This window comes from Spermophilus citellus (assembly GCF_964194105.1).
Source record: "Spermophilus citellus genome assembly, chromosome: 3".
NCBI lineage: Eukaryota > Metazoa > Chordata > Mammalia > Rodentia > Sciuridae > Spermophilus > Spermophilus citellus.
Genome location: NC_138184.1, coordinates 172,652,072 through 172,679,690, shown reverse-complemented (window position 1 = coordinate 172,679,690; position 27,619 = coordinate 172,652,072). Strand labels below are relative to the sequence as shown.

The following is a 27,619-nucleotide window of genomic DNA, read 5'->3' as shown; positions in this document are numbered from 1 at the left end:
GTGGGCAGGGCTAACCAGTAAAACTCTAGAACTCAGGGTTTATAGAGTTCAGACTCTATAAACTGCATGCCTTATTGACAATTAGGAGTGATTAGCAGGCTTCAGTTGGGGACTTTAGAAGTCCCAAAAGCAAGACAAATTTGAAACAGTAGGATTGGTTTATAAGGAGAAGAGGACATTCCTTATCTGCTTGGAAGGAATAACTGTGATGCATGACTAAGCATGTCCCTAGTTCAGTAGACAGGGAAAGCATTATGACCACGGCCACTTGGGGCTCCAAGCCACTCCACAGCTCCCATGGTTTTATCTATAACCAGTGATTAATTTGTTAACTATGTTAATAGTAATTGTTATCTACTGAACTACTGCAGTTGCAAGCCTGTAATGACAGAAAGTGTTCCAGAAAGAATTTTTACGTTTCCATTGATCATAATTTCCTATAACCTATTTCTTTCTTTCTTTGTCTTAAAAAACAACAACAACATAGTTTTGCCTAGGTGTCTGTAGGTTTGGATTTGTGGCCATATACCTCACAGAGCCTCTGGTCCGGGGGTTTACCACTGCGGCAGCTGTGCATGTCTTCACGTCCATGTTAAAATACCTGTTTGGGGTTAAAACAAAGCGGTACAGTGGCATCTTTTCAGTGGTGTATGTAAGTAAGCAACTTCTGATCTGGTGGTACTGGTTTTCCTTCTTTATTTTTCCTCCTCATCTTTTATCTTCAAGGTTTCTTTTTCTTTTTATTATTTTTTTTATTTTCAAGGATTTCCATAAAAGGAAAAAGACTTAGACATTTTGAGGCTTTCTTTTTTTTTTTCATATTTTTAGTTGTCAATGGACCTTTTTTTTTTAAATTAGTTTATATGTGGTGCTGAGAATTGAACCCAGTGCCTCACACATGCTAGGAAAGCAGTCTACCACTGATCCATAACCTCAGCCCTATTTTGAGGCTTTCTGAGAATAGTGCCACAAAGAGATCTAAACCCTAAAATCCTATTTTATTGATAGTGATTCTTTCTACATCACAGATAATTTTGTGTTAGGTCTTTATTTGGTGACTATATCATTACTCTAATTAGGTGAAGAGAAGGTTTTTCTTAAGAACAAATTTTGTTCTTTTTGTATACTAACAAATAATTTAAAGACATAATGGGAAAACCTCTCTCTCAAAAATTGCTAACTCATGCAGCTAAAAAAAAAAGAAGGATATAAAAGATTTAATGAACATAATTAACCAGTTTAATATAATAAAATATGCATAGCCTCTATACAATTCAGATAAATCATTTGCAATTACATGGGGAGCAATGGTAATAACTGTCCATGTTGAAACTGATTATACAAAACTGATTACAAATTCTGAAACTTCAACATTTTTTCACAGAGTAAAATATAACTAGAAATCAGTGACTAAATATATTTTTTAAAGCCCGATGTATTTGAATGCTAATAATGATATTTCTAAATGATCCATGGATAAAGAGGAAACTAGGAAATGATTAGAACCAATTGACAGTAGAAGTCCTAGATATTAAACCTTAAAAGATGCTGCTACAGCCTTTGTAGGTTTCTCTGCCAGGCACTGAGATAAAACAGCCAAGCTGGATGCGGTGGAGCATATCTATAATCCTAGCATCTCAGGAAGCTGAAGCAGGAGGATCCAAATTTCAAAGCCAGCCTTAGCAGCAGCAAAGTGCTAAGCAACTCCGTGAGACCCTGTCCCAAATAAAATACAAAATAGGGCTGGGGATGTGGCTCAGTGGTCAAGTGCCCCTGAGTTCAATCTCTGGTACCCCCCCCCAAAAAAAAAAGTGAACCAAGCAGATACAGCCCTTGTCCTTTGGAACTTACAGTCTAAGAGGAAGATAATTGGTAAATTGTGAATTGCACAAATATGTAAGTAATTACAAATTATGTTAAGTACTGCAAAGAAAAGTTGCATATTATTCTAAAAGTTGAATAGGGAGACATAGGAAAGTCACTTTGAAGTGACATTTAAATTTGAGTCCTTGACTGATTAGAATGGAACTATAAGAATATACCCTAAATAGTTAAACTGTTTTTCTGGTAATAGCTAGTAACATGCTTCTTACTCTGAGATTTTTCAAAATGGCTTGTGAGAAAAAGAAAAACACAAAATCCAAGCATATCTGAGTTTATTCTAGGCATTGATGGGAGAGGGTGTGTGGCCTGGGCTTGGAAGGGGTCTTCTTTGTTGGATTTAGATGAGAACTGACTATATTCGGGGTACCTAGACTGTAGCTGTGGGATATAACCCAGTGGCTTTCTTCTCTAACTCTCTTGAGGTCCATTCCAAACTTCATGCCCTGTCCTCACAGTCCACCTAACTTCTCTTTCATCTGCTAACAATAGTTTCTCCCTCTTTAAACTAAAAGCTTTTCTTGTGTTTACCTTCAGAATATTTTGCTGATATCAACCCTTAATTCTTTCCTAATGCTCACAGCTCAGCCTCAGGGTTATTTTTCTAAATTTATAATAATACATTGAGATAGCAGCATATTACAAAACACTACATTTAGAGTCACTAAATACAGGGGTCGTTTCTTGGTATAAGAAACTTGAATAAGAATTACAATTATAAAATTGTATGATAGATCAAAATGCCAGCTAATTAGTGGATGCTACAAAGAAATTATAGCCAGAGGAAATTTTTTTTTTCAGTGATGCTGGGGATCAAACCCAGGGTCTTGTACTTGCTAAGCACATTCTCTACCACTAAGCTACACTCCAGCTCTGAGAACTTTTAATTAGAAATGCCCAGCGATAGGATGGCTAATCAAGAACTATTTATTCTTTAACTTTTTTTTTTTTTTTGTAGTGCTAGGAATCGAACTAAAGAATGCTCAGCATATGCCCTAAGACTAAGCTATATCCCTGGCCTTCCTTTCTTCCCCCCTACCCCCTTTCTTTCTGAGCTTATCTGAGACTTTTTTTATTGTAGTAAAATATATATAATAAAACTTACCACTTTATTTTTTAAAGGAAGCAATTCAGTGACATTAGTGCATTTTTTACAGTATTGTGCAGTCATGACCAATACCCATTTCCAGAACCTTCTCATCATCCCAAACAGAAACTCCACATTCATTAGACAACACCTCTCTCCCCCTCCACCCAACCTCTGGTAACTCCTCTACCTCTGTCTCTGTAAATCGCCTCTTCTAGGTAACTTGTATGTGTTGAGTCACTAAATACAGGGGTCGTTTCTTGGTATAAACTCCAGTGTTCACTGTGTTACAGAGTACAGTTGCTGTGTTGCAGAATGTTAAAAACCTCAACGTGTGTTCCCTAGGCGTCGGGCTGATGGTTTTTGGTTTGCTGTTGGGTGGAAAGGAGTTTAATGAGAGATTTAAAGAGAAACTGCCAGCACCCATTCCTTTAGAGTTCTTTGCGGTAAGTCCACTCAAGGAGATGATCTATTCAACTCCTACAACCCATGTACCTGTTTCTGTGAGGGATTTTGAAGTGGATGAAAGAGGAGCAGAGAGAGTATATTTTTTCTCTTAGTTCTGTCAAAATAGATAACAAAAAGTAGAAAGAAAAAGCATTAAAACGTAAATATATATGACTTTTAAATATAGGTGAAGACCATAAATTCAAATTTTAACTTTATCTCTGAGTGATGGGAGTTTGGAGGATTTGTTTTCCTCAAATTGTTTGTGATATAATTGTTTTTTAATGAGTATATATTGGTCTCATAATCAGAGAAAGATAAAGTTGTCTGCACTTTCAAAATAGTAAAAAACAAAAGTTCCCAAACTTTCTTAGTCACTCCTGAGCCAAAGAAGCACCTCATGGTTCCATTTAAGAAGTAGTTAGGTCCTAACACCTTAATACGTATTTATGACTGACAGCTTGGTAGCTTTTTATTAAAAAAAATACACAAAAATTGGAATAAAAAATATGTTCTCGGATAACTACAGTTATTTATTCATGGATGTGTACACCTGTTGAGCACTATACAAATTCTCAGACCTCAGAACCTAATTGGACAACACCACCTTCATTTCCTGTTCACATGGATTTTTTTTTTAAATCATAGCAACCACTAAACACCCAGCTTGCAAAGACACAGTTTTATCAAAATGAACATACTATGAACAATGTTCAAACTATGAGCTTCCTTCAATTAGAAGTCTACACAGTGTCCAACAGATACAAAAAGATGTGTTATAAAATAGAATGCAAAGCTCAAAAGAATGTTTTTATAATAAAAAAATATTTTACTTTTTGTTTAAAGGGGATCCTAAAGAGTCTATCCCCAAACTTTCCTATATGGCTTCTATTTTCTGTGCTCTGTGGATAGCTTTGATAAGAAGTTGAAAAGGCATGGATTAAATTATGATTGAAAGACATTTCAATGACAGAATTTTGGCAAACCATTTCCCTGGAAAACAAAGGAGTCTCTAAAGGGTATCTGGGAAGTACCCGGGCAGGAAAGGCAACCTTCACTGCTCACTCAGTAAGTGGGGCTTTCCTGCCTTATTTCCAATACAAAGAGGGTTAGAATCTCTTGCTGGACTCCCAAGTGGAAACCGGGACTTACATGTCCACTCCCAGAGAAAGAAGGGGTTCTAAAATTGTAAGAGATAGTCTAATTCCTCCCGTCCTGGGTAACCTCTTCAGAAAGCAACATGAGCAGTAGTTATGGAGATGGAAGCAAACTGCCATCTCACTGTGTCTCACTAAGGGTTGAGCAATATCCCTCAAGTAAATCTGGGGCCTGACCATCCAGGGTGGCCTTCTATCCACCATCACCCTGGGGAGTGTGCACTGTGGCCCTGGAGAAGACAACTGTGGGGTGCTGCTGTCCTAGAAACAGAGTCAGCAGGAGGGTTCTAAATCCAAACATTGATTTATTTCATTTCATACTGATATGCTGAGCCACCCTCACCACACACATCTTACTACCCTCCACTCATGAGAGCTTGGCCAGAGACTCCTTTTACCTGCCCCAAGGTAAGGTCCACCCCTGAGAAGCTTAATGTCCTCTTTCTGTTGCACTGAACCAGCCTGACACCTCAGCAGGGAACAGAACAAAGTGAGAAGAAAATCATTCCAGGCCTCAAGGAAACTTTAAAACCTGTTTGTGTTACATGATGCAGAGTCATTGAGAGAAGTTAGAATGGCTGGAAGCTAACAAAAACTTCTCATTTTAAAACTGACCATCAAAAGTGAGACTAGGTTAGACTTGGCTAAGAAATTCTTTGAAGCTTATTTTTCTGACATTTGAACATTCATCCCTGAAGGTACATTTGTATTTGTGTCTGTCTTAGGTGGTAATGGGAACTGGCATCTCAGCTGGATTTAACTTGAAAGAATCATACAATGTGGATGTCGTTGGAACACTTCCTCTGGGGTAGGAAAATAGTTGACTTTGGTAACAGGGTGACTTGAATAATCAAATTGTTTCTAACCTCTGATATAAGTACTATTGCGATGAAAATAATCTTTTCCAGCATACCAAATAACTGAGGGTGCTAGGGGTTGGGAATGGGTGAGTGTATTAATAAAACATATCACTTAACCATTTTTAAGTTGACAGTTCAATAATGTTAAGTATATTCAAATCATTGTAAAACACATCTCCAGAGTTTTTCCATATTGCACATCTGAATTTTTATTCTCGTTAAATGACTTCCTCCTTCTCCATCTCCCAGCTCCACCATCTTCATCTTTCTAGTTCAATGAAAAGGTCCATAGGTACCTCATGTTAGTGGAATCAAACAGTATTTGTCTTTTTTTTTTTCACTTGCATAATGTCCTCAGGGTTTATTCATGTTGTAGCACATAACAGTATTTTCTTCTTTCTTTAAGGCTTAGTAATATTCTACTGTATATATACTGTATTTGTTTCTCCAAGCGTCCATCAGTGAGCATTTATGTTGCTTCTACCATTTGGGTATTGGGAATAGTACTTGCTATGAACACTGGTAAAAATAAATATATATATTTGAGACCCTGTTTTCTATCCTTTTGGGTATAAACCCCAAAGTAGAATTACTGGATAATATGATAGTTTAATTTTTTATTTCTTGAGGAAATCACATACTGCTTTCCATAGCAATTGTACTATTTTACAATTCCACCAACCGTGGGAAATGGTTTTTCTTTTGTTTTCCTTAAGAGTTTTTAAAACATTTCCTTGAGTGACACAGGAATTAAGAACAAAAGACCTTACTCATAGTGGGTCACTTATCCTCTTAACACCTCAGTGTCCCTGCCTTTCAATGGGGGCCTGGTAATCCCTGCTTTTCCTAGGGCAGCCATGAGAGGGCAGGAGACCATGCTCACAGCCAGTGTAGCCCTGGTCTGCACATTGCACATTCAAGACAGGCTAATTGGAAGTTCTGAGGTCTGCTATTACTGTGGGTTTTCTAATTTCAAATCATATGCTGCTTGCTTCTGTGCTTCATCTATATTACCTACTCTACATTTTTAACATTGATTAATCTTTCTCTGTATCTGAAAGCAAGAATGACTACCACCTCTGCTCACCTTACTTCGACCCTCTCTGAATCTCTAGGTATATCCCTGTCTTTCTATCTCTTGTACTATTTTGCTTTCTCTCAACACCCTCTTCTCTCTTCCTAACAGAGTCAGACATTTGCCCAGATGTTGGACATTGAGGGAACTTCCCATTCCATCAGGCCTTGCCCTCCAGTCCTGAGTCTCCTGGGAAGCAGAGGGCACTGAAGATGTTCTCTAAGCCAAAGCTCATCCCATAGTACAAGTGTTGAAGGAGGAAGATTGCACTCTACCTTTAAACTTCATGACAATATGGCAGTGAACATGTTTCTTATAATGATTCGGCGTAAAGCTATGGCACAGTAGAAATACCCTGCTTTTCAACTTTGACTTATAATTTATAAAATACTTGTATATCTGCCATATCAGTTGAGATTAAAGCAACTCTATTGACAAAATACATTATTATCTCTATTTTACAGAAAAGTTCATTTATTCTTATTTATTGTGCATCTGTTTATTGAATGCCTATTGTGTATCAGGAGCACAGCAATTAAAGAGAAAAACAGACACTCAAGCAAAAAGTCCTTGCTCTCATGGAGCTTATATTCTAATGGAGATGGACAATTGATCAATAGACAAATAATGCAAAATGCTTTGAAAACAAGAGACGGCAAGTAAGCCATCAGAGGGACTGGGTTGAAGTTTTAAGTGTCAGGGAAGTGATAGTTGAGAGACATAAATGAGCTTTAGTGACTTGGAGAGTCCCAGCGTGGACCTAGAAATTGTCCTTCTTGATACCCAGATGTGTGTGATCTTTCCATTACTTCACACCTGGGTCTCTAACACAGTAACTGATAAACTCTGATCTTTGATTCAACCCAATAGATAACTCTCACTTACTAGTTACAAATAATTTGATTAAATGCAAGATTTTTACACTTCAAATTTTCCTTGTAAAAATATACTGATACATTAAAATTCACATGTCACCATAATTTCCACTAAATGCCTGCCTTTCCCTGTTGTACTATATCCAAATATATTGCTTTCATTTTATTTGTGAGAACTAAACTTGAAGCACAAACAAACAAAAACATTTTACCGTTCTGGAACTTGGCTGCCTAGAAACCTTGTCCTTCTGAAATTTTACCCTAAAGAGGCAGGTAACAAATACTCACCTACCTGCATGTCTACATAGAGTCATACTGTTTCTCTTATCTATGAGTCTTATTGCTACTTCATAACAAACCACTCCCAAACAGTATCTTAAAACAGCAATCTTTAATTTGCTCATAATTCTTCAGTCTAGGACGGCTTCCACCAGGGTTCTGGTCTCCCTGGGGTGTTATCATACACCTGGACATATCTGAAGGTATCTCATGCTGAAGGATCCAAGAGGGCTTCATTCACATGTTTGTTGCCTCAGCTGGAGTGGCTGGAACAGCTGAGGGCTGACTGGCACCTTTTCTCCACATGATGTCCCCAGCAGGGTGGCCAGACCTCTTTACGTGGTGCTCAGGGCAACAACAAAGAAATGTAGAGAATTTGCCAGGCCACTTTAGGCATTCATAGAGCATCACTTCCACCACATTCTGTTGCTCAAAGCAAATCAGAAGGCCAACTTAGGTTCAGCAAGAGGGCAAATAGATTTCACATCTAGATGAGAGAAGCTGTCAGCACTTACCAGAATGAGAGGAATGGTTGGTGTAACAAGTAACAGTAACAAGTAAACTGTTACCCTTATCTGTACACATTCCTAAGCCAAACATACTTTCGGACCCAGAAAGTGGCAACTGACAGTTATTAAGATCCCAGTCATGGTAATGTACCTACTTGGAGTTTACTTTCCTGAATTCATTCCAAAATACATCCATTTCTTACATTTTTACTCCTCAGGTCCAACCCTTGTGCTAGGCCTTCCCTGTGAGTAAATTAGTTGTCTTTCCCTTTGTGCATCAATGGGCAGGGGAAAGACAACTAATTTACTCAGACCCCCTGCATTTAATTTTCTGATCCATCTTGGGGAAATCACTTAGCATCTAAAAGCATCCCTTTTTTAACCTATTAATTAGGCTAATAGTGGTAGCTCTCAAATAGGACTATTGTGAGGATAAGTGAGATGGCTTATATCAAGTATATAGTGTGTGATCTAGCCTTAACAGATACTAGTTTCCTTTCCCTTTCTCCCTTCCCTTTTTTACCCAAGAATTTGAAGTGTCCCTTCTGTCACTGTGCATAACATGGTGAGAGAAATAGAGAGGCAGGCTCTTCCTGGTTTTGTTGTACCTAGTAGAACTGTTCAGTCTTGGACAAGTTGCTTAATTAACCTCATTTCCCCACCTGTGTAAAATCGAGATTATAATGATGCCTCATTCACAGGGCTATTGGGAAAAAAAAAAGCAAGCATAGATCCTGGCACAAAGAAAGCACTTAATAATAATAATTTTTGTAATAATGATATTATTACATGAATAATAATTTTGTTTTGTAATAATGATATCATTGTGTCTCTATTAAGTGATTGTTATTTAGTACAATGCCTTGATTTGAAGCAGGATGTCTTAGAAAATCCCTGTTGCCTTTTCCCCTATAACATTTTAGGGAATCTCTGTTTTGTTTCAAGTGTCCTCAACTACAAAAGTCAGGTTCCCCTTTGTAGAGGCAGGAATCACACTTTGGGCTCCTTCAGATTCGAATTCCCAGGATTCGTAGGTGAGACTCAAGGAGTATAACTGGCCGCTGCTCCTTTCCCATGTTAGAACTGAAGGGACATGACATGCGAAGAGTTAACAGACTTAAGAGTCCTTACCTTGTATAACAGTGAGAGAAGTGAATCATGTTACAATGACAGTAATTCTTCTCCAAGGTAGTCCTTGTCCCTCCAACATCCTCCCCACCCCAAGACTGGTTTAAATGTCTTATGGCATCTGAGCACTTTGCTGACCCTCTCTTCTTCCTGTTTCTGTGTCTTATTTACACCTACCAACAGGGCGCCATGCAGTATGAGGTTACTCCTTTATAAATAAAACAGCATCTGATCTCTGCTGATAATCCATCCAGGTAGTATGCCTGCTTTGTACAGTTTGGGCTTGGAAAGAACCTCTCTCTGTCAAGGAGAGCCCTCATTTTTGCTAACCCAGAGCAAACAACTACCCAAACCTTGGTAACTTCATTGTAGACTCTGCCCCTCTCTAATGCTCCCTAGTGGTTTCCTGGTGGTCAAAGCACTTGAGTTAAAATCAGCTTAACTTTTCAGGCTACTACCTCCAGCCAATCCAGACACCAGCCTCTTCCACCTCGTGTATGTGGATGCCATTGCCATAGCCATCGTTGGATTTTCAGTGACCATCTCAATGGCCAAGACCTTGGCAAATAAACATGGCTACCAGGTCGATGGCAATCAGGTAAAGATTGTTAGTTTCCTGCAGACATTTCATAGTGGTACATTCATTCATTACGCTCTGTCATGGAAGGCAAATGAACTAGATTTCTATCTTGGTAGAAAAACCTTTATTTTGTTATTGGATGTATTTGAAGCATGTGTTGATTCAATGCTATGATTTCTTTTACTATTCATGAGCATTAGATATCCAAACCTTGAAGTAGAGAGCCCTCAGGGGTTCAGCTAGAAAGGTGACACGAAATTTGTGATTTGCCATACTCCAATTTATCCCTCTGCTTAAAGCCCACAGCCTGGGAATAAAACACATCTCCAGAATCATTTTTGCTCCACAGAAAGGTTTATATTTGTTCATTGACCTTTAGGCATATGATTAATCATCTGAACTCCATAGTATTCTCTCTGATGCCTTTTTTTTAAACAGACCTACTTATGAGGTAGGTAATCCAAACACCATGAACTATCTTGGCCTAACAGTGTCTTTTTTTAGCACCCTATATATTTCTAAGGGAATACCAGATGCCCACAGTCATATGAGATGCATTCATCAAACTAGAAATTCCCAGAGTAGCCAAGAGCAGAACTCTCTGGTCCTGGGAAGACACTGGCATGTACTTGTTGATGAGAAATAGCCCGGGTATCAAAATGATGCCAATAATTGTACATCAAAAACTTTCTCTTAACAAATGTATTTTCTCCTTTTTACTGTGATTTTCTTTTCTTTTCTCTTATAGTATTATTCATATATAGGGTGTGTTAGGGTGAGGATCACAGAAATTATAATAACCAAAGTATTTTTATTCCATCATAAAATATGCCACAATTCCTATTGTGAACTCAACAAATTATTTTATCTGAAGAAAGAATGAATGGGGGGCTGGGGATGTGGCTCAAGCGGTAGCGCGCTCGCCTGGCATGCGTGCGGCCCGGGTTCGATCCTCAGCACCACATACAAACGAAGATGTTGTGTCCGCCGAGAACTAAAAAATAAATATTAAAAAATTCTCTCTCTCTCTCTCTCTCTCTCTCTCTCCCTCTCTCTCTCATCTCACTCTATCTTTAAAAAAAAAAAAAAAAGAAAGAAAAAGAAAGAAAGAATGAATGGGGCTGGGATTGTGGCTCAGTGGTAGAGCGTTCCCCTAGCACGGGCGGGACCCATGTTCAATCCTCAGCACCACATAAAAATAAAGGAATTGTCTTGTATCCATCTACACCTAAAAAATAAATATTAAGAAAAAGAAAGAATGAAAAGACAGGCTGTACTTCTGAATGTTTATTAAATGAGCTACCATGTTTCCCCCCGCTGAAAAAAAATTACCTTCTCCTTTGTGTTTTTGCTGCCATGTGGAAAAGGAACTCATTGCCCTGGGACTGTGCAATTCCATTGGCTCACTCTTCCAGACCTTTTCTATCTCATGCTCCTTATCTCGAAGCCTTGTTCAGGAGGGAACCGGAGGGAAGACACAGGTGGGTATACAACAGGCCTCTAAGAACTCATGTTTGGAGTGGAAATTAAATGTTGATCTCTTGATTAAATTCTGAACCCCAACAAAGCTACTCTGCCTGCAGATCCATGGTCCAGTGGGCTATGTAGTGAATCAGAGAAAGACAATGACTGGTTGAAGCAAATCACAAAAACTGAATCTATAAAAAAGAGGCATATTTTCCAGTTAAATTGGAAAGTTATATAGTGCTCCCTTTGCTACCAGTAAACCTCAAAGTTCAGACATGGAATGTTGTTATGAAAGCCCGAGACTGAGGCCAGGCCTGGTGGCGCACTCTCCCAGCAGCTTGGGAGACTGAGTCAGGAGGATTGTGAGTTCAAAGTCAGCCTCAGCAATGGCGAGCTGCTTTGCAACTCAGTGAAACCCTGTCTCTAAATAAAATACAAAAATAGGACTGGGGATGTAGCTCAGTGGTCAAAGTGCCCCTAAGTTTAATCTCCAGTACCAAAAGAAAAAAGAAAAAGAAAGTCTGAGACTGAGTATGGGCAGGATGCCAGCACCATCCAAAAGAACTTTCTCCAGTAATGGAAATATACAATATTTGCACCATCCATATGACAGCCCCTAGCAACTTGAAATATGAATAGTGGAACTGAGACCTGATTTTTAAATGTTTGTTTGATTTTAGCTTAAAAATCTTATATAGTCACATGTATCTAGTGACTACTGTATTGGGTAGAACCACTTGTTTGGACTTTTCTGGCCCTGGTCAGTCTTAGGTTGGTACCAGATATCTTTCTTCCACTTCTTACAAGGGCTTTTAAGTCAGAATATTTAAAAGCCATAGGAAGAATCAAAACTTCAAAGAGGGAGCAGGATATGGTTATATAATGGTTTGGATGACTTATTTGAATGTAGATTTTCTTGATTTTCCCATAGTGATATGAAAAGAATTAGATCAACCCACCCTCTGCCTCTTACTCTAGTTTCCTAAAAGTCCCTTCCTGTGTCTTCTCTCATTTTCAGCTTGCAGGTTGTTTGGCCTCATTAATGATTCTGCTGGTCATATTAGCCACTGGATTCCTCTTTGAATCATTACCCCAGGTGTGTAGTGTGGACTTGATGTGAGGTTTTTCCATGTGTAGATATTTTACTATTTTATTTCTCTCTGTTTTTATGGCTGCCTTAGGGATTTTTACTATAATCCTAGCAGAAAAGAACGAGAAAGAGCCATGCCTAGGATCAAGATCCTGCTCCATAATCAAGTGTCACTGGGACCTTGAGAAAGCCATCTGAACTCCTCTTGGTCTCAGTTCCCTTATCTGCAAAGTGGGGTTTGAACTGGGTAATCTCCAAGGTTCCTGTGCTCTTTGACCTTCTATGACTTTATACTTTCGTTAAAAATATGAGGTGACCTATACTTGTAAGAAATTTATTTGTTGATGTATTTAATCTAGGAGAGTTCAGAAACAACATAAAAAAAATCTTAGGAAGACCATGGGTGAAATCCTTGAGTATCTTGTTTAATTCTGAACCTCTTGACCACCATGCAGGTTTGCTACTAGGATATAAACCTGGTTTCCCAAGTACATTCTAGTTAACTATGTGCCCGGTATCCAGGCGTCCATGCCTCCAAAGGTATCATCAGCTCAACCTAGGAAGTCAGTGGGGAGAAGATGGGGGAAGGGCAGCAGGTAGACTGTGAAGACCCAGCAACAGGGCCCTGTGGACACAAGAAGAGAGGCATGGGTGGATGTGCTGTGTTTCAGGCTGTGCTGTCGGCCATTGTGATCGTCAACCTGAAGGGGATGTTTATGCAGTTCTCAGATCTCCCCTTTTTCTGGAGAACCAGCAAGATAGAGCTGGTAAGTAAAGGTGATATTTAGATTAATAGGTTACAGCAGCAACTATGTGAGAAAGATGTTAATCCAGTTAGTTATTTGCAGTACACACGTAGGCAAGATGAACAAAACTTGTGGGTGTTTAGTTCTTGGAATTTTTAACATGATTCTCCATATAGCTTTCTGACTTCTATTTAGACCATCTGGCTCACCACGTTCGTGTCCTCCTTGTTCCTGGGATTGGACTATGGATTGATCACTGCTGTGATCATTGCTCTGCTGACTGTGATTTACAGAACCCAGAGGCAAGTGCCCAGACTAAAATGGGGAGTGAATGTCCTGGCTGAGATTCCCATGCTGACTTAAAGTACAGTCTGAATTTGAATGGGTGGAAGTGGGGTTGGCATGTTTGAGGTCCATCCATCACGAGCACAGGAAGGGAGGGAGGAATCCCATATAATAACACTATTGCCCATTTTTATCTAAAAGAGGTTTTCCCCATTTTTATAAAAAAATATTAGTAGTACATATAGGAATCCTTCATCCCAGAACTTTGGTCATCATCATTGTTAAAAACATCTAGGGAGTTGAGGGCATAGCTCAGTGGTAGAGTGTTTGCTTAGTATGCACAAGACCCTGGTTTCACTTCCCAGCACCAAAATTTTTTTTAAAAAATCTGTCCTTTAACAAGCTATAGTCTAGAAGTTGAGAGTATGTTGTTGTTGTTTTCTTTAACGAATTGAATTTTATGGTTTCCTATAAATTTTAAGATTGGGGAAGTTTTTTTTTAAGTGTTATAATTCTCTTTCTCCCTCTGATAATTAATTAGGTTTGAATGTGTGCTTTGTTGTTGGGTCTTGCTGGGTTTTTGCAGGGTGGAGTTTGGGACCAGCTCTTAGGATACGTGGTGACTCAGCTAGTCTCGTTCTGTAATTAGGGAATTCTTCCAGGAGATGGCTAGAGATGCACTGGCTTGTTCCAAACACTCAAGTTTCCTTCAGAGCACACAGAGTCATGAGACAACCAAATTGTTTGATCATTCAGCAAATAACTCTGATGGCCACTTCCATGCTAGGACTCTGTGTGTTATATGTGAGGGTTTATTTCTGCCCCCAAAGAGCTTAAAGTTTAGTCTGTGTTATAAAATGTATTAAAATAACTATAATCTTAATTAAGTAGCTATTTGTTGAAGTTCTACTATGTTCCCAGGGACATAGTAGCCTTTCAGGATATTGCAATAAATAAGACATGGTCTTGCCCTTGAAAAAGGTTGTATTCTCCTAAGGATGACAGACTATAATACAAGTGATAATGTTAATGATGACAATGAAGTAATGGAGCACTGTGCAGATCAATGCTTTATGTCATTTCATCCTTACAACCCAATGACTATTAGTACTCTAATTTCATAGCCATAGACAGAGTCCTAGAGTGATTGGATTAACTTACCAAGATCACAGTATGTGGTGGGATCATGACTTCAATATGCATTTTTGTGAGTCCAGAAGCTGACTCTTAATCACCATTTTGTAATCTTTCTTCAGAAAATTAGAATGTACAGTTTTATGTGCTTCAGTAGATATAAGCAATGTACGGTGTGACAATAAACATAAGAGATGCCCAAATGAAATCCCAGAGGAGTTTACGGAAAGAGACTTCTTTGCTCCTGGTTTCAGTAGGGATGTAGTCAGGACTTGGCCTTTGTTAGAAGCAGTAGGATTTAGACCTACAGAAATGGGGTGTCAGGGTACCCCAGGTGATCAGAAGTCCCACTCCTCCTCTGCCTCTTGAACTCCTCATCCTTTGATGCCCAGTTCTCCCCACACCAAGGGACCTTGACTTCCCTCTGTATACCTGCAATATCACTTCAATGTGATGTCACTAGGAATGTGATACATAAGGAGCCCTTTCACAAGGCACTGTGTACCGATCATGTATTCCTGAATGCACTAGCAAATCATGCTGTCATGTCTAAGCACACACTGCCCTTCGGCACAGTAGACTTTAACATGCTCTCCATCTCCAGTCCAAGCTACAAAGTCCTGGGACAGCTTCCTGACACTGATGTGTATATCGACATAGATGCATATGAGGAGGTAGGACCTTTTTTAAAAAATATTTTAAAAGATTTAGAGTGTGATGTAACTGGCTAAGTGGTATATTTGCCCAGAACAAAAACCAGGGATGAAAGGGAGGGAGGCATCGTGGTCAAAGTGAAAATCACGAGGTTTAATTTACTGTCAGGATTCAGTTTTATAGTTTATACTGTGCATTAATGACTCGACTTCCTAACATTTATATTTCCTCATTTTTAATGAAGCTAAATATATATTGCTGGAATTAAAGTATATATGTACAAAATACTGAAAGTGGGAGAATGGTATATAAGTGCATGACTTTCTTTTATTTATTTTTTTTCCTGGTACCAGGGATTGAACTCAGGGGCACTTGACCACTGAGCCACATCCCCAGTCCTATTTTGTATTTTATTTAGAGACAGGGTCTCACTGAGTTGCAAAGTACCTCACCATTTCTGAGGCTGGCTTTGAACTCACAATCCTCCTGCCTCAGCCTCCAGAGCTGCTGGGATTATAGGAATGTGCCACTGCATCTAGCATGACTTTCTCTTGATAGATTTAAACTGATGTTACAATACTAATTTTAACTGTAAAATCTGGGGCTCTAAAATTCTTCCATTTCACTTTTAATGGGTAAAACGATGGCTTCGAGTTCCCTTTATTACAAAGGTTCTTTTCTTCAGTGCAACCTCAAAAACGTTTAAAAAAATCTTTTAAAATTAGTTTTGTCTTCTGCTTGGGAAGAAATTCTCAGACTTACTATATAGTATTAAGAAATGATCCTGGTGTTAGGGTTGCTATCTTTTTCCTCATTCCAGAAAATTATGTGGTGAATTACTTGTTTCCAAACTGCATGTAGACTTCCTCCTTCTGCATTTAGGCTTTTCAGTAAAAAGGTCCCTCTGTGTTGCCTGTGTCCACACTGGCTCCTTCCTGCAGTCTGTGGGTCACACCAGTGCCAACCTCTGTTTGCTTTGTTAGCCTACTTCTCCCCATCTTGCTGCAGCTCCCCTCCTATCCACTTTCTTTTATATTTTTTGAATGATTATCAGTTCCATCTTCTCCATCTTCTTTGTGTTTAATGGTAAAAATGAAACAAAGACGGATTGTTAGAGAAATGGGAATATGTACATTTTTAGAGACTTTCAAGATAGGTTTGGAAGCATGTGCCTGTGGTCTCAGATACTCAGGAGGCTGAGGAAGGGGCTCACTTGAGCCCAGGAGTTCAAGACTAGCCTGTGCAACATTGAGACTCTGGCTCAAAAAAATTTTCTTCCATTTATTTATTGTTTTTTTAAATTGGTGCATTATAGTTATACATAAAAGAAAGAGAGGGAAAGGGAAGTACCAAGGATTGAAAGGGAGCAAATTATATGCATTTATGGATGTGTCAAAATGAACCCCACTATTATGTGTAACTATAATGCAATAATAAATATATTTTAAAAAAACTTTTTATCCTCAAGATTCTTCCTTACAAAGCCTGAGTAGATATAGTGACATCATTTTATACCAACACACTAAGAGGGCCATTCTCAGCTTCTGTATTCATTTTTACATTGAAGGAGGCAGAAAATTGCAGTTTTGATTCTGAAATATATCCAGGTGTTAAATTCACTAATATTTTATTTCTCAGGTGAAAGAAATTCCTGGAATTAAAATATTCCAAATAAATGCCCCCATTTACTATGCAAATAGTGACTTATATAGCAACGCATTAAAAAGAAAGGTGAGTCCCATGAGATTAAGAGTGATCCTTTCTGGGGAGGGGATGGGTGAATTGGCAGGAATGGGAGGGTCACTTAAATGTCTCAGTATACACTATTAGACTATTTTCCCCTCTACCTCCCCTCTCTTTTAAACTGTGGTAAAATATATATAAGATAAAATCTACCACGATAAGTATTTTCAAGTGTACAATCCAGTGGGTGACATTAAATACTTTCTCATGTTGTACAACCATTACTACCATTCCTTCTCTCTTATCATATGCATATGTTCCCTTTTTGAAAAACATTTAAGAAAAGAAAGTGAAAATATAAGTCATAGATTTCCTACTTTGGGGATCAGGTGAATTCCTTTGGTATGAGTGAAAATCAACCCTACACTGGCCATCAACACACAAAGCTTCTAGTTATCTTGATTAAAGACTAAGAAAGGCTACTAATGTTTTCTTAGGGAGTAGCTCAGGACATCTGAGGGAAAAGTAGAATAAGAATTTGGGGTGGTCATCAAGCACAGAAATGGCTTAAATGGGGGAGATTGGAAGATGGATAACATGTGGTATGTCTCTGGGAGCCTGAAAGTGATTTGTATATGTTGCTCTTCTGTAAAGACTGGAGTGAACCCAGCAGTCATAATGGGAGCCAGGAGAAAGGCCATGAGGAAGTATGCTAAGGAAGTCGGAAATGCAAACATGGCCAACGCAACTGTGGTCAAGGCGGTGAGTGTTCTTTTCCCATTTCTCTTAGTCCACAGTGACCTCCATCTTTACCTGTGGTTAACGTCTATACACAGCATAAAGTCACTAAAATAGAAAAACTTAGAAATAATCTAAGTATCTCACATACTAAAAGTATGTAAAAGGTCAGTTTGAAGATATGTCTGTAATAAAGAGTGAAAATGTTGTTTTCAAGGTTAAAAATCACACAGAAGTTGGTAAATTTTACCATTCATACTTTGTCACAGACTTATTCAGCTGATAGTAAAAAGCTCAAAGGCTTTTGCTGTTCAGACTTATGGTAACTTGTGACCTGTCATGCTGAAGTTAATGGAACTATTTTAGAAGTGAGGGGGAAATGGAGAAGAAAACTAAGGAGTATAGATTTTAGTGAACCAATAAAAAAGAAGAGGGCTGGGGTTGTGGCTCAGTGGTAGAATACTCACCTAGCATTTGTGAGGCACTGGGTTTGATCCTCAGAACCACATGAAAAAATAAATAAACAAAATAAAGTTATTTTAAAAAGGAGAAAGAGATGAAAAGAAACTAAACTAACCCTAAGTATTATACACATATTCTTTTTGTCATATTTCGAGGCTGTAATGACAAATATTTTAGAAGGGTTCTTGTATAATCTGTGAGTTGAGAATTAAGGGATTATTTTCCATTATAAATCTTTTTAACAACCAAAAATGTTCATATAATTCTGGGTTGGTATCATTTTTGACATAGGATGCAGAAGTAGATGGAGAGGATGGAACTAAGCCTGAAGAAGAGGATGATGAAGTCAAATATCCCCCAATAGTCATCAAAAACACATTTCCTGAAGAACTGCAGAGGTTTATGCCCCCAGGGGATAATGTCCACACCATCATCCTGGATTTTACTCAAGTCAATTTTATCGATTCTGTGGGAGTGAAAACCCTGGCAGGGGTGAGCATCACCTTAACCAAGTCATTTCTCCACGTCCAGGGTCTCCATCAGTCACATCAGAAAATTGATGAGAGTCCTTTCAGCTCTTAAAACTCTTAAAAATTTTTTTTTCAACTGATTATGGAAAGTAAATTAAACATAACAAAAGTAAAAGCTGGGCATGGTGGCACAAGCCTGTAATCCCAGCAGTTCAGGAGGCTGAGGCAGGAGGATCACAAGTTCAAAGCCAGCCTTGGCAACAGCGAGGTACTATGCAACTCAGTGAGACCCTGTCTCTAAATAAAATACAAAGTAAGAACTGGGAATGTGGCTCAGTGGTTAAGTGCCCCTGAGTTCAATCCTCAATACAAAAATAAAAAAAAAAAACAGCATAATGAATCCCATATGGGGCTGGGGTGTAGCTCAGTGTAGAGCACTTGCCTAGCATGTGTGAGGCACTGGGTTCAATTCTCAGCACTGCATATAAATAAATGAATAAAATGAATCCCATGTAACTATCACTCAGCTTTAATGGTTACAACTTATGACCAATCTGATCTCATTTATACCAGACACCCATTTTCTGTTCTCTTATTTTGAAGTACAACTGAGTTATCACTTCATCTGTAAATATTTCAGTATCTCTATATAAGAAGATTCTTTCTAAAAAATCATTACCATAATACATTTATTACACCAAAGTAAAACAATATTTTTGATACCCCTCATTATCATTATATGCAAAGCAAAAGAAGTACAGAATTACTTTTAAGTGATTAGCTTAATAAGGCATAAATATTAAAGCTAAAGGTAACTCAATGAGTGAATTAGACTGTCTCATATCTCTTAAATACATATTGGTAGAAAATGACTTGCATCTGGCATAGAGTCAAGAGAAACTAATCTTTATTTCAACATTATTACAGATTGTAAAAGAATATGGAGATGTCGGTATTTATGTATATTTAGCAGGATGCAGTGGTGAGTATATCTTTAGGAATGTCTTAACATTTTAGTTTTCTTTAAGAACTGCCTTTAAAATTATTTTCTGTACTTTAATTTTTTTATAAAAATGAAAATCATTCTTCTCAAAAGTCACTGTAAAGCCAGCTTTGAAATTAGCCACTTACAGGCATTCATCTCTCTGAACAGGTGTTGGAGGGAAGGAGCTGATAAACCATTGCTTATTATCAGTGGCTGCCATGAACATTTTATAAAATCATTCTGGTTGTTGTTCCATCCAATAGTTTTGGAATACTTTGCCTGCTATTTTTATTTATATTATATTTGGGTTAAACAGTACTTGAAAATTAAATCTGCCTAAACACATAATTTTTCACCTGTCAGGTTGACAAAAAGAAAAAGAAAAATGTGACCACTTGCTTCATAGGCATCTGGTAGAAAAATAGGCATGTAACTGGTGTTAAGTGCAAAACAGCCCCTTTGGAGGGCAGACCAGCATTATCTATTGAAAATACAGAGGTATTTGCCTTTTAATGAAGCAAACCCATGCAGCACGCATTCAAAATGGCACATCTACATAGTTGTTCATCACAAGGTTGTCTATAAAAACAAGAGAATGGAAAAGAAACTCAAATATCAAACAAAAGGGACCAGTTAAATAAACTGGGGTATATCTATACAGTAGAACAGCATGTAGTGGTAGGAAAAAATAAGCAAAAATAGTCAAGAATAATATAGTGTACACCTTTTAGGTAATAAAAGGGAGAAAATGAAAATATATATTTCTATTTATTTATATTTGCATAGAGAAATCCTGGATGATTACACAAGAAGAAATAAAAAGGTTTCCTGGGCCTGGAGGTGTGATGGGATGAACACAGGGATTGGAGTGAGACATAATATAGCATTCATGGAATTATTTTCTGTTCTTCTTTTTATAGCGCAAGTTGTGAATGATCTCACTCGAAATAGATTTTTTGAAAATCCAGCCTTAAAGGAGCTGCTGTTCTATAGCATCCATGATGCAGTTCTGGGCAGCCAAGTCCGAGAGGCACTTGCTGAACAAGAAGCCTCAGCTCCCCCTCCCCAGGAGGACTTGGAGCCCAATGCCACTCCAACCACACCTGAAGCATAGACGAGGACCTTGGCCTGGGATGGATGCCTCTCTTGAGAAATTCCTACTTTGTACTTTGAAATACTAGAACCTAGATTTTTTTTTTTCCCTAAGAGTAATACTGGTAGTTATGGCTTGATTTGGAGGGTGAATGACGTGTAGCATGATGTATCTACTTGTGTGTGTTTTTTTAATTGAATAATCAAAGATGAATTGTTCTCTTGCAATGTGCTTTTTGTGCAGTGATATTTCTATTATAGTTTTTAGTATTATCCTTGCAAGCCAAGCACTTAAAAATTTATTTTAAAGTATTTTAAATACTTTAGCTACAAATAGGATATACTGTCACTAGATGGGGAGTGGTACCTAGGTTTTGTAGTTTTTGGCTACAGATTGTCTACAGTTACCTATCCAAAAAAGGAAATCTATAATTTTCTAGAAGTTCTTGTTTTAAGATAACCTTTTAACATTACAGAAGAGATAGAAGTGCATTGTGGACATTTTTAAAAAAATAGATAAGCAAAATAGGAAAATAAAAACATTGTATTACCACCACTCAGGGATGACCACTATTAACGGCTCAATGCATACATATCCTTCTGGATTTTTTCTATGCATATATATTCACATTTTTAACAAAAACAAGATCATATCTGCCTAGTGTTTATTGTAGTTTTTTTTTTTGTCAGAAATCTCCACATTCTATTCCAGAACATTTTTTAACCTCAGACCATATTCCAGTTTCCTGGCTGTCCCCAAATTTGCAGTTGATTTGTCTAAACTGGTATTCATTCTGTGATTTTTACATTGTACCTGGTCACATACCTTAAATCTTATTTTAGCCTAGCATGGTTCCTTTTTTCATTATATTTACTTGTTAAAAAGACTGGGGAAAAGTTGTCTTATAGAATTCCATCTTGTGGCCAGGTTTGATGGCACACGCTTATAATTCCGCAAGGTGGGAAGTTGAGCCAGAAGGATCTTGAGTTTGAGACCAGCTCAATAATTTAGTAAGGCCCTGTCTTAAAATAAGAAACAAGAACAAGGATGTAGCTCACTAGTAAAGTGCTCCTGGGTCCAATCCCAGCACCACACACACACACACACACACACACACACACACACACAAAATTCTGTCTTATAAGTTTGTCTAGTTTTTTTTCCCACAATGTCAGTTTGTTTCTCTATTCTCTATACTACCTACAGGCTGAAAGTTTCACCAAAGGTTCATGGATTTGAGTTAAAAATAGATATGAGAGATATATTGTAGATAAGATCCATGCTTCATTTTGCATCACATCAGAAAACATAACTTCTAGTTCATCTACCACTAACAGTATTAATATAGATCTCTGGATCAGCATGACAGTCCGGTCCTTCTATTGGTTTTCCCCTTTGTGACAATAGTGTTATCCATATGGTTTCTTTTGCATTAAACAATATCTAGTTCTCCACTAACAACTGATTCAGAAATTGTAACATCAGGGGATAGTCCTTGCCTAAATCAATAATTGTATTACATTTGTGAATTTTTTTTTGTAGTTCTCTCATTTCTTCTGCATTTATTAGTTGGTTAATCTATGTAAATTATAGTTTTCCCTCAACTTGGAGCATTTGGTCATCCTTAAATACGGTTCTTACAGGTAAGGCAGGATAATGCTTTATTTCCATTTAATTTATCAATTTTAAAATAAGGAATTGGTTTACTAGATGTGACAAATTAGGATTTTTATATATTTCTCTTTTTTAGTAAAATTGTAGAATTGAGATTTTGTTAGTAATATTTCACACTATCATTTTCTTTATGATACATTGTCACAACCATGTCCCATAGAATTCCCTAGAAGTTTTGTTGTTGTTGTTAATAGTGAAGTAGCCTCAAAGACTATGGTTTTTAAGAAAGCTAAGGCCCAGGTATAATTTAATATCTTCCTTAGAAGTTGATAATAGTTATCAGTTAAGATCTGTCAAACTCAGTTTTTTGTCGGTGAGGAAAATGCTAATCTTAATGACATTATTTTATAGTTGATACAGAAATGTGGAATGTTCAGAGGTTGAGGGACAGGGCATTTAAACCAATTAGTCGTCAGTAGTTCTTGCTCTTATACTTCCTTCTAGTATCTAATTACCACCTCACAAAGCACAGGCATTAGCCAACATGTCTGAAGCTTCTCTGCTAAGAGTTACTGCTAAGTCTTTTTCTGTTTTCTTACTGCCTCCTTGTTTCAGTTTTCATGAAGGAAAGTAGTCAGACCCTAAAAGGATAGCATAATATGTTAGGTTTCTCAGTGAGTGTACTAATTTGATTCAAAGTAGAGCCCTTTTTTAATCAATTCTTTATCTCAACCTAGAATAAAGTTAGATTTGCATCCAGTTATTTCCTTTGTAATCATCATATGCAAGATCAGATACATCTGCATTCTGACAGACTGCCTTCTGAAAGAGCACATAGTTGTAGAACTTCAGTTTATACTAGAAACTTTTGTAAAATGGCCCAAATAATTTCAGTGTAAGAGTTTAAACAATATTATAAAATACTTCATTGCTTATTCTTTAGCACCAGTCTTCAACAAATTCCTTCTACACAGTAGATAATGTGGACAATGCCCATTATCCTAGTGGCTAATAAATGTAGTGTACAAATAGTATTTATACTTTACTTTTCTGTTCTTTAATTTTTAAGCTGTTTGAATGCAGGTACACAATTTACATAAAAAGCATTTATTGAAAGTGGGAAAATATTTTTGTTGACTGTATCTGATAGTGTTTCAGAAAATAACAAATAACATCTATATGTAAATATGTCTGAATGTTTTACTTTAATTTTTCACACAGTGGAAAACATCCTGACATTTTTTTAAAATTTTTATTTGCTGACCTTTTTTTGGCTTAGTTTTCTCTTTCAAGAAATTAATATGTAAACTCACTTGTTTGTTCTGGGCATTAATAGCTGCTAATGTATGTTGACTATGGTTTTCAGTCCTGATTTAAACTCAAGATTTATATTGCCCAATCAAAACGGGCATTGTCCACATATTACAGGCCCTAGAATACCTTATTTTATGGCAATATGGGGAAACCCTGTTTTCAGGAAAATCTCATAGAGAAGTCCTTTGTCGAGAGATTTCTCAAAAATATAACAGTGGTTGATCTCTGCATTATGGATGTATGGAATATATTTGAAAACAATTATTAGGCCAGGGCCAAGAAAATTCCAATGCATGTCATGGACATTGACTCTATAAAAGCATATGGTAGTTGACAATGGGATCCCAATTGCTGATCTCATCTGGAGTGGGACTCAGAAGTCAGTGAAGGGTGTTTGATCCTCTTCAATCCCTGAAAGTAGCTCATTTTGTAGTTTTTAGGTAATGTCTAAAATATCCATTCCATGTGGTTTAATTCTGTAGCTTTACCTGTTTAGCAGAGAAAGGAGGTATTTGCCTCCAAATATTTGAGAAAATGAAATCTGCCCTATTGTGTGCATGAAGAAAAGGTAGCAAACACAGAGAATCTGCTGCCCTGGAGTATAGGTGGTTTTTCTGTGTATTAGGGAGTGGGGGGGAGGTGTGCCCTTGTGTGTAGGTTGTGGGAGGGAAAATGGGAGGGAAGGGTACATGGTGGGGAAGGCCTTATCTTTATGTGTGCCCTTGAAAAATAGTAAATTAATTTAAATTCTAAAACAAAACTAAACTTCCTTGGTGTGATTTTATGTGCTTTTAGTGAGTGCAAAAATGCTGTTGGTCTTTTTAATGCACCTTTCAGGAATGCTTTTAAGATTCAGCATGTTTAGATTCTTGATAATGTTTTAAATGTTGGTAAGTTTGAAAACTGATAAAAGTATTCTCTAATTCTCCAAAAACACAGCGAACCAAAATGCATACGATAGTTTTGAAACCCCTCAAGTCCTGCCAACAAAAAGGTCAAAAATTCACAATACACTAGCTAACTTATTTACTTGGATTCAATCAAGTTTGAACATCTTTTTTTTTAAATTTTTTTATTGGTTGTTCAAAACATTACATAGTTCTTGATATATCATATTTCATACTTTGATTCAAGTGGGTTATGAACTCCCATTTTTACCCCGTATACAGATTGCAGAGTCACATCAGTTACACTTCCACTGATTTACATATTGCCATACTAGTGTCTGTTGTATTCTGCTACCTTTCCTATCCTCTACTATCCCCCCTCCTCTCCCCTCCCCTCCACTCTTCTCTCTCTACCCCCTCTACTGTAATGCATTTCTCCCCCTTGTATTATTTTTCCCTTTCCCCTCACTTCCTCTTGTATATAATTTTGTATAACCCTGAGGGTCTCCTTCCATTTCCAAGCAATTTCCCTTCTCTCTCCCTGTCCCTCCCACCCCTAATCCCTGTTTAATATTAGTCATTTTCTCATGCTCTTCTTCCCTACTCTGTTCTTAGTTACTCTCCTTATATCAAAGAAGACATTTGGCATTTGTTTTTTAGGGATTGGCTAGCTTCACTTAGCATAATCTGCTCTAATGCCATCCATTTCCCTCCAAATTCTATAATTTTGTCATTTTTTAATGCAGAGTAATACTCCATTGTGTATAAATGCCACATTTTTTTTATCCATTCGTCTATTGAAGGGCATCTAGGTTGCTTCCACAGTCTAAGTTTGAACATCTTAAAAACCCATCTTGTCTTCAAGAAAGGCTTGCTAGTTTTCTTATACTAGCTGGTATTTCACTTTATGCAATAGGTGAATCCAGGGATTCCAGAAATGTTTTTCCTTATACAATCTAATCACAATTTTTAAATATTAAAGCATCTTTTTAAAGGAACTCAATATATTTTTCTTATGTCATAACCCTGTGCATCTCAACACTTTGATACAGGTATGTGTGTGCATGTGTATATGTCCTTAATATGTATATATATATACACACACACACATATATGTATGTATATATATATATAATATGCACATCTATACACATATGTACAGGAGCTCCTTGGTGTATGATGGGGTTACATCCTGATAAATCCATCATAAACTGAAAATATTGTAAACTGAAATGAACTTAATAGACCTACCCTACTAAACATCGTAGGTCACAGTTCACTATAGAGACAGCATCAGTTGTTTGCCCTCACGATTGTGTGGCTCATTGGGAGCTGTGACTGGCTGCTGCCTTGCGTCATGAAAGTATCATATTGCATACTGCCAGGGAAAACTTAATGTGTTTTGCTTTTGCCCCATTGTAAAGTCAAAAAAATCAAGAATTATCTACATATGCATTCATATATTTTTTACATAGGAGTTACTAGTAAATGTGTATTTTATTTTTTTAAAAGGTACAAACATGCTAATCTAGGTAGTATTGATGCTATCTGCATACATATGCCTAGAATCATTTTTCAAATAACTTTTGAGTATTTAATGTAGTTATATGGACTTTTCATGTTTCTAAAAAACAAAAATGTCAAGATTATTTAGTTTTGGAGATTCCAACATGGCGGCGGGCGCAGAGATCAAGTCTCTTCAGCTGTGCAGGCATAGGGAGTCATAAACAACCTAAATCTGTTTGCTCAGGATCACTAGGCAATGCTGAGCTGACGTGGATCTGGGGCAAACAGTCTGGGCCTCTCAGAACACACTCTGAGCCTGGATAGGCTGAATTCAAGCTCCCGTTCGCCTGCTTCCCGCAGACAAACAGCTGTGACTCAGCACCAATCCATCCGGCTGAAACAACTGGTCAGCCCTTCTCATCCTACGGAGGTAAATGCCTACCGAGCCTTCATAGGTAGTGGCCACAGGTTTGAAACGGGGCTAGGGAGAGACAGTAAGGACCCACCCGTTGCATTGGTCGCCCGGCAAAGGGAAACGAACTGTCACCATTTGCAAGAGACACCACCATGGCAGAGAACTGACGTCATCAGACTGCGGCAGAGGAGATAACTTCATTGAAACCTGCGGCTACAGGTGTGTAATTCCCTAGCCTTCCCTCTCCACACATCGGGGAAACCTTAAGGGCCCCTCCCAGCTCTCCCGTGAGCACGATAGCCAGACCCAGGGAATCAGAGGTTGCGCGGGACCCGCGGCGTGGAACGACTGCTCCCACCAGTGCTGACAGCTGAAGTCTCTTGCATCAGCTACCGGGGGAGTGGCTACCGGAGGGCAAGTAAAATTCGCTGAGGATTCTCAGCCCCAAGCTCTACAAACTTAGGGTCTGAGGGAATGGCAAACTGGAAGAGTGTGCCCAGTCGTTCATGAAAACAAGGCTCCCGGGAGCAGCAGACCTGGCGTGTAGCCAGTATTGTGGTGAGCGGCACCCGTGAGAGGGGCCTGGCTAGAGGAAAAGTGGGAAGTGACTAGACACAAGAGGAGACCCTAGGCACTCAGGATTGGAGACTCGCCCAGTCTGGGAGGAGCTGCTGCACAGTGATTGGTTCCCGCGTATTGACAGGAGAAACTTGGACTGGTGGGCACAGCGCCACCTACTGGAAGAGAAGTTAATCAAACTCTAAGACTGCATTTATTAGTTTTTTTTTCTTTTCTCTTTTTTTTTGATTTGGGTTTTTCTTTCATTTTCATTTTTCTTTCTTGTTTTTTTTAAATTTTTTTTACAATTTTTTTTAAATTTTTTTTCTTTTTTTATTTCCTATTTTTTTCTTCTTTTGTCTTTTCATTTCTTTTCAATTATCTTATCCCCCCTTCCTTGAATTCTACCTGCTTACTCTCATTCTCTTTAGTGACTTCTTCCCTTCCCTTCTAATACCTTTCCTCCCAAGCATCTAATAAGATTATAGGAGTAAACAGTAACTCATCAGTCAAACAGAACAAGAAGTAACATGAGCAGCTTCAAAAAGCAAGGAACAAAAGGAGTACAAACAATGCAGGACAGCCTAAATATTCAGGAGGACCTAGAGTCATCAGAAAAATGGTCATATAAAGAACTCAA

At 37.9% G+C, this 27,619-nt stretch overlaps 1 protein-coding gene across 1 annotated transcript in view; it reads left to right on the top strand.

Moving 5' to 3' along the window:
- The window catches only part of SLC26A5 (solute carrier family 26 member 5), a 56,335-nt gene extending 31,671 nt beyond the window's left edge, over positions 1 to 24,664 (top strand). The window contains exons 6-19 of the mRNA XM_081283770.1: positions 488 to 652; positions 3,262 to 3,414; positions 5,298 to 5,380; positions 9,749 to 9,896; positions 11,246 to 11,359; positions 12,364 to 12,441; positions 13,107 to 13,202; positions 13,377 to 13,483; positions 15,205 to 15,274; positions 16,893 to 16,985; positions 17,592 to 17,699; positions 18,429 to 18,629; positions 19,535 to 19,589; positions 20,513 to 24,664. Coding sequence (XP_081139896.1) covers positions 488 to 652; positions 3,262 to 3,414; positions 5,298 to 5,380; positions 9,749 to 9,896; positions 11,246 to 11,359; positions 12,364 to 12,441; positions 13,107 to 13,202; positions 13,377 to 13,483; positions 15,205 to 15,274; positions 16,893 to 16,985; positions 17,592 to 17,699; positions 18,429 to 18,629; positions 19,535 to 19,589; positions 20,513 to 20,706 — 1,665 coding nt within the window. The 3' untranslated portion in view covers positions 20,707 to 24,664. The remainder of the gene's footprint in view (positions 1 to 487; positions 653 to 3,261; positions 3,415 to 5,297; positions 5,381 to 9,748; positions 9,897 to 11,245; positions 11,360 to 12,363; positions 12,442 to 13,106; positions 13,203 to 13,376; positions 13,484 to 15,204; positions 15,275 to 16,892; positions 16,986 to 17,591; positions 17,700 to 18,428; positions 18,630 to 19,534; positions 19,590 to 20,512) is intronic.
- The last annotated feature ends 2,955 nt before the right edge of the window (positions 24,665 to 27,619 follow it).